The 11,629-nt window shown below is 44.0% G+C and overlaps 2 protein-coding genes across 2 annotated transcripts; one reads left to right on the top strand and one right to left on the bottom strand.

Annotated features, from left to right (window-relative positions):
• On the top strand, positions 4,114-6,575 carry LOC8071528 (ergosterol biosynthetic protein 28). Its single transcript, XM_002443602.2, has 3 exons — positions 4,114-4,362; positions 5,408-5,614; positions 6,046-6,575. Exons 1-3 carry the CDS (start codon positions 4,221-4,223, stop codon positions 6,123-6,125), a joined length of 429 nt encoding a protein of 142 aa, XP_002443647.1. The 5' UTR covers positions 4,114-4,220; the 3' UTR covers positions 6,126-6,575.
• Positions 7,775-11,047, bottom strand: LOC8065240 (BTB/POZ and MATH domain-containing protein 5). The gene is made up of 2 exons (XM_021466154.1): positions 10,767-11,047; positions 7,775-7,937 (listed from the first exon to the last, which is right to left on the bottom strand). Exons 1-2 carry the CDS (start codon positions 11,045-11,047, stop codon positions 7,775-7,777), a joined length of 444 nt encoding a protein of 147 aa, XP_021321829.1.

The following is an 11,629-nucleotide window of genomic DNA, read 5'->3' as shown; positions in this document are numbered from 1 at the left end:
TACAACAAAAAAACCCAAAATTTTACAAGATTTCTTATTACATCGAATCTTACAATACATACATGGAATATTAAATATAGATAAAAAAGATAACTAATTGCACAGATTATCTGTAAATCACAAGATGAATCATTTAAGCCTAGTTGCTCTATGATTGGATAATGTTTGTCAAATAAAAACGAAAGTGTTATAGTGTCAAAATCCAAAAAGTTTTTAGATCTAAACAAGGCCTCACATAAAGTGTTGAGTTAGATTAGAATAGAATTTAAACTAAATTTAATCATAATCCATATTAATACACATAGATTTAAGTAAATCTGACAACACCAAACAAGACCTAATGTGTTTAATCCACAAAACACAGGCCAACTTTTTGCTCCGACTTGCGTGAAACACTTTCCCACTAGGCCTTGTTTAGTTCACTCCAAAAACCAAAAAAAATTCAAAATTTTTCGTCACATTAAATTTTATGATATATACATGAAATATTAAATATAGACAAAAATAAAAACTAATTACACAGTTTATATATAAATCGGGAGACGAATCTTAGTATGCCACTGCTCACCTGGTTGATGCGATGACCATACCAACAAGACTGTTGCAGCATCTGATCGATATCCTTTTCTTTTTTTTTAAAAAAAAAAAGAGATCACCGGGAGATGAACTACTATTCCCACCCACCAAAATTTCGTTACCACAAATTTCAGAAAAAAACCGGTGGTATTTATATTGTTGGATCATGAGCCTTGAGTTACAAAGCAAAAAAGACGAGAAAGCGAGTACAAACACCAACACAAACAACACGACATATGGAAAGAACAACCATCAATAACAATTACATAAGAAACAATAAGGCCTTGTTTAGTTCGTAAAATTTTTTAAGATTCTCCGTCACATCGAATCTTTGGTCGCATGCATGGAGCATTAAATATAGACGAAAATAAAAACTAATTGTACAGTTTACCTGTAATTTGTGAGATGAATATTTGGAGTCTAGTTACTCTGTGATTAGACAATGTTTATCAAATAAAAACGAAATGCTACAATATCCAAAAACAAAAAATTTTGCGAACCAAACAAGGCCTAAAGCTACAACATATTCCTAGATGGAGGCAAGTCGTCGATGATATCACTGAACACTGCACCATCAATAGACAAAACTCTATTGAACTCTATTCCCCAGGGGACTGTAAGATACCACTGAGTCGAGATGACAAACCACGTACTCCATCCGTCCCAAAATAAGTGTCGTTCTCGTTTTTCCGAAAAATAATTTTAACTAAATATATAATAAAAATATTAGTATCTATAGTACATAATTAATATTATTAGAAAGATCTTTAAGTCTAGTTTTTAACAAATTTATTTAGACATATAAATATTATATATATTTTCTACAAATCGAGTCAAATTTATAGCAAAAAATCTAAAACGACACTCTTTTTGGGACGGAGGGAGTATACTATACCTGAGGCTTTGTTTAGTTAGGAGATGAATTTTTTTGTGTGTCATATTGAATATTTTGCAGGATGTCGGAAGGAGTATTTAGACATAACTCGGCTGGAAACCGCGAGACGAATTTATTAAGCCTAATTAATCCATCATTAACACATGTAGGTTACTGTAGCACTTAAGGCTAATCATGAACTAACTAGGCTTAATAGATTTGTCTCGTGATTTTCAACCAAACTATCTAATTAGTTTATTTTTTTTTACATTTAATACTCCATGTATGTGTACAAAAAATCAATGTGATTGATGAAAATTTTTTGGATAAGAAACTAAACAAGGCCTGAGTATACTAAATCTAGTTAGATGTCCTAATTGTTAACTATGGATCCTGTGCTAATATCAAGCCATTGGTAGTCTCTAGTAAAGTTTGAATAATATTTATCATAAACAAACGAAAGTGCTATAGTAGTAAAATTTAAAAAAATTTCACATTTAAACTAGGCCATAGCACACCCTCTAGCTCTGACTTGTTGCAGGAGTGGGTTTTCCAATGCACACCTGACAACGTGAATCGTCAGGAAAAACTTTAAAATTTAGGCCTTGTTTAGTTCCGAAAAGTGAAAAGTTTTCGGTACTGTAGCATTTTCGTTTATTTGTGACTGTTTGACGAGATTTTGTACAATATTTTTTTTTCTGTATACATACATCATTTATATATGCTGTTAAGAAACAAGAAGAATGGAAGCAGTAGATGCTCCCTCTTGTATTTTTATGCATTGTGTATGTACTTGTATATGCACACATTCTAAAGGTAGCAGTTTAGCTTGTCAGCTAATTAATCTGCACTTTCACATACACGGCCATGCATACGTCAATTGTTTGCGTGTGTCTGATCGAGGCTCATGTACTACTCGAGAAGAGGAAAACAAGAAGCTAGCAAGTATACGTACGTTCAATGTATGTACGTAAGTTTGCTCATGACGCGCAACCAAAGAAGCTAGCTTAGCGTGTATGTATACTCCATACGTGGTATATATCTTCTCAAGATATAGTGCAGCTCAAATGCCTTTAATTAGCAAGCGACCGGAGCCCATGGAAGAGCTGAATCCGGATCATGTGTACGTATTATACGGCTTATAGGCAGAGCGGTATACGGAACCGATCCTGTCCATCGACCAGCCTGGCCCGGTGAATGTTTGGGATACGCAAACGTGAAGCCATTTAGAAGGATCGTCACGTGAAGATAACCTCTCCGGATGGATAAATCACACGTGCCTTATGAAGGAAGCAAGCGGCGCCGGATACCTCGTGCTGATCAACAAATTTCTGGCGGCGTGTATTTGGAAAGGGGTCTGCGCTACCCTAGCAGCCTGCCTATATAAAGGTCCCAAGGGCTACACGAGAGGGGCTAATCACATTTGTTCAAGCCAGCCGCACGAAGGGAGCACGGCTACACGCGTGCCCTAGCCCCTGGCTGTGCCAAACCACCACGCCGCCACCGGCCAAGATCCATCGTCCATGAGCACGGCCAAGATCCATCGTCCATGAGCAGAGACTATCGTCAACAACAGGGCAACGCAGAGGCAGCCGGAGGCACGTCGAGTCGGCAGCCGCCACCCGCATTGCCCATGCCCAACATCTTTCTGCATCTACACGATACGCCATCACCTGCAGCTGTTTGCCTGCGTCGTGGCTCATCTTCACCAACTAGACACGCCACGACGTCTCTGCCTAGATTGCATCTGGCTAATGACGCTCGGCCAGAGGCTTGGAGTGGATCGACGAGAACAACATCCGGATCCGGCCGCTAGAGATGATGACCAGGGAGGCCTCCTCAAGACGGCCCTGACATATGGCGCCATCCATCCAGAAGCGATTAATGGAGGACATGGGCAGAAGGCAGGCTCCATGGAGGGAGCTCGCACTTCGGCTACACCAAAGCTAGCATGCCGCCGCTGCCGGGTACCGGGGACGTGAAGCTTGGAGGCAAGGCAGCCAGGTGCACGCCGGCGTTCCGTATGGTCATGCCTGGCCGATTAGATCGCTGGAGAGGGAGGCATCCTTGGTAGGCGCCGAAGTGTAGTTTAGTACACTGGCACGCCCGCGCATTTATTTTCTTTGTGGCGGATAAATATATTTTTATTTTTCTGTCCAAACAGTGACAAATATTATCCAATCATGGACTAACTAGGATCAAAAGATTCGTCTCGTAATTTACAGCTAAACTGTGTAATTAGTTTTTGTTTTCGTCTATATTTAATGTTTCATACATGTACCACAACATTCGATGTGACGGGGAATCTTGAAAACTTTTTGGTTTTCAGGGTGAACTAAACAAGGCCAGTTCGCAAAAAATTTCAAGATTTCCCGTCACATCGAATCTTTGGTTGCATGCATGGAGCATTAAATATAGATAAAAATAAAAACTAATCTTTGGCACATTGCTAGGACAGAACACGATGCTGCCATTTTGACATGTAAAATGTCAGTACATTTTTTTTCTCCGATTTCAAATGTCTCATTCAAGTGTTTTCAAGAAGAGTGTTTGTGTCTGGGAAATACGAGTGTTGTTTTCTGTCGGCCCGTAATCCAGCATGGCCCACAAGCCCAGTTCCGAAGCATCCAAAAGGCCCAGGCCCATTTATTTGTCATCAGGCGCGCCTCGTCCTCGCACAGCCTCCTCGAGTCCCCTCGTCCTCTCCGCCGGCTGCTCAGAGCTCACCGGTGCAAGTGGAAGTGGAAGCATTCCAATTCCAACGGCGGGAATGGCGGCGGAGGGGAAGAGGAAGGGCGTCCCGGCGCTAGGATGGTGGCTGATGCTGGTCGGCTCCCTCCGCCTCGCCTCCGTCTGGTTCGGCTTCTTCGACATCTGGGCGCTCCGCGTCGCCGTCTTCTCGCAGACGGAGAGTGAGTGCCCCCCTCGCATCCTCTCTCTCCCCTCCGTCCCTCTCTCTGCCTCTCGTTTCCCTGGACTGGACAGGGTCAATCCGTGTGGGGGCACGGATCTCATCTCACCGGGTCGCGAGTCTAGCCTGATCTGTCATCTGTGCTACATGTTAAACAAGATTTTTCTTTTTCAGTCAGTGAGACTCATTCTGAGGCGAGCCTTTAGAGTAAGAAGAAAGGATTTCGTCTTCGATTGGGACAGTTGATAGTATTTTACTAAGTTGACTTAGTGATGCAGCTCGTTTTTGGGTTGAAGGACAGGCCAAAGCCACACAACTGCATTTCTGAATTTCTGATTTCGTGAGGCTTACTGGCTCAGACGCTTAGTTTTATTTCTTATACAGAGTCTTGATGTCCTCAGAGAGTCAGATGCCAGTCGTTTCTTAAGAGAAACAAAGAATGTTACCATATCCTTATTGCAAGTGTTTGCTAGTTCATGACTATTTGATTCAGATAACTGATCATCGCTTCTGAAGTCAGCTGTGGGACTCTATTATTTTAATGTAGAGCTCTGCAATCCTTATGCTGACACTATAGAAGTGAAAAGAGGCATTGTGGTTATCAGTTAATAAGTATACCTTGGTACTTCTTTGTTACCCCTAAGTTAATACTCCGACACCATAGCAAGTTTGTATTTGGAATTTTACATTGTGCTGGAGCACTACCAAGTCCCCCTTCTGCATCATCCAGCAAGGCTCCGGAGTCTGAGCTATTAAGGTGCGGTTGACGGATAAGAGACGTTTCTTCAACAAACTTTACTTATCTTCGCCAGCAGTTATTCCTCCTAGATCGATTGCATCAGGGAGTCTTGATACCTTAGCTGCACTGTCTTTCCTGTAGGCAGCTATAATATAAGCTTCAGTTTATAATGGGTTTTGCTACTTTTGCGGCATCTCTATGAAAATTTCTCATGCTAAATTACTAAGTCGTGGTTATGTGCCATCATTTATTAAAAACCTTGGCATTTTATTTCTAGTCTGATTAACAAAACATTGTTTACATGCAGTGACTGATGTTCATGGCCGTACCTTTGGTGTCTGGACTCTTCTGACCTGCACGCTGTGCTTCCTTTGCGCACTGAACCTGGAAAATAGGCCTCTGTATCTGGCCACCTTCCTATCATTCATCTATGCTCTTGGCCATTTCCTCACGGAATACTTGATCTACCACACCATGGCTGCAGCAAATCTGAGCACAGTTGGCTTCTTTGCAGGTACTAACCTTTCCTTGTGAGTGGACTATTCTTTTCATTCACCTTTTACAAATTAGTTCTTCAGAACCTAATCAACCTTTTTACTATCGCACTTGTTACAGTTAGGTTGATTTTCTGGTACTTTAATCGAAATATTCATTTGATTTAGCTTTAGGAGCTTGTCATTTAAACTTTCTGAGGATTCTATCAGTACTTTACTTTTGCAGTTTTAGCAATGCAATACAGCATTTATCAGTTCCAGGCTTCCCAGCTTTCATTGTTGCAAAATAGCATTGGAGCTTGTCATGCTTCTTGCATGTTTAGCTTGAGGAATGACCAGAATTGGGGCAACTACATCTGAAATTGGGATGGAGTACTTTGTACTAATGCTCTTTGTGTTTTGGTTGTTTGCTTAGCCACTCTGATCGGTTCTCCCATTTATTTACATATAGGAACGTCAATCATATGGATGCTTCTACAGTGGAATTCTCATGGGAACCCTCGTGGTTCCCATGCTGGGAAGCAGTCATGACTAATGCTTGGGTTGGTAGCTTGATGTGGTCTGGCCGTCTGGCGGAGGAAGGATGCCTGAAGAAAGCTCGCTGGAAAGCTGCCTGATGGCTCTGCGCCATTTGTACTTCAGTTTTCATCATTTTATTTCATTTCATGAGACATTTGTCCGACTGAGAGTGGGAAAGTTTCGAACAGTTGTGCCAATAGTTAGGGAATGACAATTTTTGAACACTGAACTCTGGCTGAATCATGTAGCCAGGAGCTGTAATATCATTCAGGCATACTGCTACAGTGCTACCAAAGAAACAGATAGCCATTCAGATTTACCTGTTGAGAGCTGAGATGCCAATAGGGCGGGTATAGACAGGAGATGTGGGTGTCTCATGTACTTTTGTTGCATCTGTACGAACCAAAGGGTGTTTGTACTCGGATACTTTTGTCCTATTGATGCTGCATGTTTTGTTCATGATTCGTTGGTACAGTAGGGTCACTAGACAGCTTTGGAGGAGCCTTCATGGCATACATGTTTGACGTTTCTTATGACTTGTGTTTTGTAATGCTTGATGTGATGTGTTAATTCAGCCCTGACGATTTCTCGTAGATGTGGTTACAGCCTCCCCTCATGTTTACCGCTGATGGGCAATCGTCTATAAGGGCTCTGGACCTCTGGTTTGGGACTGCTCTGCTCTACATTTTTTTAAGACTGTTCTACTCTATATTTTTTTAGTCAAATGGTTTTAGCTTCACGTACTCAGTTCGAGAAAACGGTGAAGTTGAGAGAGAGCACGTAAAGAGGTACTCTACAAACTTTAGTTTTAGAGCTGCTCTACTGTGAAGTCTACAAACTTTAGTTTTTATGGAGCTGCTCTACTGTGAAGTTTATAGAGTAGAATTCGTGGAACAGTCCCAAACACCCCCTTAGCACTTTAGCAGCCTTGTGAGGGGGGGGGGGGGGGGGGGGGGGGCGGGTCAGGCGTTCAATTCATATTTGGAGGGTGGGGAATTCTATTCTCTCTCTCTCACCTAGCCTAATACAAATGACACTATAGTATTTGCTATCCTTGTTTTTTTTTTAAAAAAAAATATTTGTCATTCTTGATTCTTCTTCTCCTTTGTCTCTCAAACGTGGGAAGTGTAGTGCTTGACTCCCAATTTTTTTAGGTGCTGTATTGACAAGGAAGAAACCAATTTTTGATAAAAGAAAACGATGCAATTTTTGACAAAAAGAACTACATTCTTATTTATGCGTCATTTTCAGAATAGCCGATTGGAGGGTTATGGTCCATTCTATGGCTATGTTTTTAATAGACTTAGCTTGTCGCTAGGCTTTTTTTAAGGAAAAAAACTATTCTTTAACCACGAAGAACCACTAGGTGGTGGACAGGTTTAACCACGAAGAACATGACCAACAGAGAGAGACAGAAAAGCTTAAGTCTGCAAATGCCACTCGAATATTTATTAGAATATATATGTAATGATAGCAAACTTGCATTAGTTGAAATTAAAGAAACAAACGCTTGGACCAACTATATTCTAAATAATAATAATAATAATCTGCCTTGGTGCTTGCTGATACTTATTCCTAATTAACAGTATGTAATACTACCAATATAATTAAGATGCATATATGCATGATGATATCTCTGGAAGTGGCAGCTGATAAATCTTTCAGTTATGGCAGCAGGCTGAGCCTGAACAGGTCGTGCGCCTCAGCTCCACCTCCACGGTGACATCCGACGACTCCGCCGACGTCTGCAGGACGTCGATGTCGCACCGGACGGCGAAGCAGTCATCCACCAGATACTCCGACGACTTCTCCAGCTCCTTCCTCCTGACGAAGCACGGGAAGCCGTAGGCATACTACGTGCCCTGGGTCGACGAAAGCTGGTCGGCAGTCTACCTTGGGGTATAGCCACGGTAGTAGTTTATCGGTAGACGGTGCGCAAACTACGAACTCGATGGTGACGCAAGACTCGGACAAGCTTTTTATCCAGGTTCGGCCGCCGAGTTGGCGTAATACCTACGTCCTGCGTCTGTTTGTATTGATTTGTGTTGAGAGAATCGTATATCCTAGGGGGGTCCCTTGCCTCTCCTTATATAGTCTGAAGGGCAGGGTTACAGATCTGGAAACTAATCCTAGCCGGTTACAATTGTCATAGATAGTTCGATATCAATTCCTATTCTAACCGACTAGAATCCTGCTTGATCTCCGCATCTTGCTTCCTTGCGCGAAACTCCAGGCTGTCGGATCAAGCCTTGAACTCGTCTCGTAATGGGCCAAGCCTCCTGGCCCAAGTCTAGCCGTAAGGGTATAGGGGTCTATCCCCCCACAGCTAGTCCCCGAGCACCATGTATTGTGATGTAACACGCCGTCTTGAGCTTCTTCGATCAGTGAGGCTTGACGTCTTCAATAAGCAGGAAAGTCGTCCAAACAGTTGCAACAGTATTTTGACCAACTCAAAAAAACAGTTGATCAACATTGACATCGAAGAAGCAGGTTGTTTGAAGAATGCATGGTGCTCTAAATTAAAAAAGATTTCTTTCTTGGTGAAGTGTGCCCACTTTACTTTTCTGAAAAGCATGGACTAAAAAAAAAGCAAGCATATTCACCGCAAGGTGAAGTGTGCCCACTTAGTCCCCGAGCCTGGTAGTAGGTGACGTAGGCACGTGGTGCCAGGGTCAAAAGAAAAGTCCTCAAAGAAATTCTGAAACTGAGATGCATCGCCAGATGCATCGTACCGATATAGTCCCCGAGCTTGCTGGAAGGCGAAGTATGAGCCTTGTAGCAAGGTCTAAAAAATTGAATTTACCAGTCTCCGAGCATATCATGCTCGTATGCAATTGAATAGACTAATCGACCAGTCCCCGAGCATATAACGCTCGGTGGTCGGTACAGTCCCTGAATTCTCAAATTGGTGGGCTGGTCGACCAGTCCCCGAGCGTATAGTGCTCGGTGGTCGGTGCAGTCCCCAAGCTCTTAAATTGGTGAGCTGGTCGACCAGTCCCCGAGCGTATAGTGCTCGGTGGTCGGCACAGTCCCCGAGCACGGCGTAAGGACCGGTGGAAGTCCCCGAGCGTGGTTGGGAACGTAAACGTGCTCGGTGGTCGGCACAGCCTTCGAGCATAGCATAGAGAGTAGTCGACAAGTCCCCGAGCGTGGTTGGGAACGTAAACGTGCTCGGTGGTCGGAGCAGTCCCCGGACACAGCGTAGGGAATAGTCGACGAGTCCCCGAGCGTAGCTTGTCGACTGGGCCAAACTCCTGAAAAATAAATATAGAGAAAATAGGTAGTACATGATGTATAAATAAACTCTAGATAAAAAATCAGCACTGAGATAAGTTTTAGATTTTTTATTATAAAATTAGCACGAGTAGTTAATTCATCCTAGAGCTTGTACCAGCTCTGGTCTAGCCAACAATCAGCATGAGGTGCGGAACCTAGGCACGCGTAGGATTGTCAGCCACGTCAGAGAGCTACTGCCGACCACCCGGAACGCAGAGGGCGGATCTCGTGCACGTGTAGGGAGGAGTTGGAGACAGTACCGGCTCTGGAAAGCTCGTGTAGGAGAAAAAACTAGTCGGCTAAAAAAGTTATTTTGAAGAATAATAATATTAAAAATATTATGCCAAAAATAAATAAGATTTTAGAAGTGTACTTATCTTTGGATGAAAGTCTGGTCGGTGACGATAAAATTGTCTGGCCCTCGAGCTTTTGGACTTGTTATCGTGACGGTGGTCGCGGTTGTCGTAGCGCCGTTCTTCGCGGCGATTATTATTGCGACTCGTGGTCAGAGCAAGTAGGCCAAACAACTTGGTTGATAAGCTGAGCAGGTCGGTGTCGTCGATCTGCCTCCCTTTGTAGCAGAGAAGCGGCGACGCGTTGTCAGCGTGGTTGGAGCCGCAGCCGACGTCGGTGAAGAAGTGATCGGCACAGATCGGATCTACGCCTCCTCTGCGGTCATGGCGATGAAGCCGTTGAAGCCGACGATGAACGTGAAGCCGCCCGCCATGACCGCGAAGTCGAGGATGATGGCCATCTTGTTCGTCGGGAGAGCTGTACGCACACCCCCTACCTGGCGCGCCACTGTCGACGAAAGCTGGTCGGCAGTCTACCTTGGGGTATACCCACGTTAGTAGTTTATCGGTAGACGGTGCGCAAACTACGAACTCGATGGTGACGCAAGACTCGGACAAGCTTTTTATCCAGGTTCGGCCGCCGAGTTGGCGTAATACCTACGTCCTGCGTCTGTTTGTATTGATTTGTGTTGAGAGAATCGTATATCCTAGGGGGGTCCCTTGCCTCTCCTTATATAGTCTGAAGGGCAGGGTTACAGATCTGGAAACTAATCCTAGTCGGTTACAATTGTCATAGATAGTTCGATATCAATTCCTATTCTAACCGACTAGAATCCTGCTTGATCTCCGCATCTTGCTTCCTTGCGCGAAACTCCAGGCTGTCGGATCAAGCCTTGAACTCGTCTCGTAATGGGCCAAGCCTCCTGGCCCAAGTCTAGCCGTAAGGGTATAGGGGTCTATCCCCCCACACCCTAGAACTTAGCGGCGAGGCTCCCGCGGTGGTAGGGTACCACCTTCGGCTTGGGCTTCTTCTTCTTCTTCCCCACAGCGCCACCGCCGTCGTGGGGGACGATCGAGGCTGAACCGGACCCTGGCGTTGACGACGCCGTCGACGTTCCGAGCGAGCCTGAGGAAGAAGGAGATGTAGTCGGCGGCTTTACGTTCGGTGCCGTTGGGGTAGTAGAAGATGCACCAGGTATGACCAGCTGCCTCGAACTCGCACGACTTGGCATGCGAACCAGTGATCAGCAGCTGCTTCGCCGCCGAGTAGCCATTGATCTTGAGCATGTGGGATCCGGTGCTTGCAACCGTGGTGATGGATGAGGCGGAGACGACGACGCCGCCGTCACCGGCACCGCACGTCATGATTGATGATGCTCACCGGCGATTATATATATGATCGATGCCGCTCCGCTTGTGTGTATACACCTAACCTAGATTAGATTAGATATATAGCACTGCAGGCGAGCCTCTAATACCTACCCAACCGTACGTCCTAATATATACCTAGGTGGATCTAGGAGGAGGATCCAATATATCATCCAATTATTATGCAACCAACCTATCGATACATGAGGACTCCCTGATTGCCGGTAAGGTCATTTTTTTAGGCCCCGGTTAGGGCACTCAACCTTTCTAAGACAATATGCATGTATGGATGACCGCACATATAAATACACGCTCGAAAACATATGCTCAACTAACAACGGCCAATATTCCTGTAGATTAAGTGGAGAAACTTCTTCTTTAATTATTCTTTATCTTCTTTTTTTTCCCACCGAAGAATAAGTAAGATAGATCTAAAATTTATTTTTTCTAGTCCTTCATCATGGTCCGATCTAACTACAACAAAATGGAGAAAAGACCAAAAAAAATTATTCCAGCGGCGACATCATTTTTGCCTTGATGTTGTCATCTTAGAAAGCCAAGTCTCCATGTTATCAAACC

This window comes from Sorghum bicolor, chromosome 8 (genome assembly GCF_000003195.3).
Source record: "Sorghum bicolor cultivar BTx623 chromosome 8, Sorghum_bicolor_NCBIv3, whole genome shotgun sequence".
Lineage (NCBI taxonomy): Eukaryota > Viridiplantae > Streptophyta > Magnoliopsida > Poales > Poaceae > Sorghum > Sorghum bicolor.
Note: the sequence above shows the minus strand (reverse complement) of the source record. Positions and strands in the feature narration are given on the sequence as shown.

Coding starts and splice junctions, on each gene's coding strand:
- LOC8071528 (XM_002443602.2), top strand. CDS start 4,221: ATGGCGGCGGAGGGGAAGAGGAAGGGCGTCCCGGCGCTAGGATGGTGG. Junction 4,363..5,407: donor CGTCTTCTCGCAGACGGAGA/GTGAGTGCCCCC, acceptor GTTTACATGCAG/TGACTGATGTTCATGGCCGT. Junction 5,615..6,045: donor CACAGTTGGCTTCTTTGCAG/GTACTAACCTTT, acceptor ATTTACATATAG/GAACGTCAATCATATGGATG.
- LOC8065240 (XM_021466154.1), bottom strand. CDS start 11,047: ATGACGTGCGGTGCCGGTGACGGCGGCGTCGTCGTCTCCGCCTCATCC. Junction 7,938..10,766: donor GTCGTCAACGCCAGGGTCCG/GTTCAGCCTCGA, acceptor GTGCTTCGTCAG/GAGGAAGGAGCTGGAGAAGT.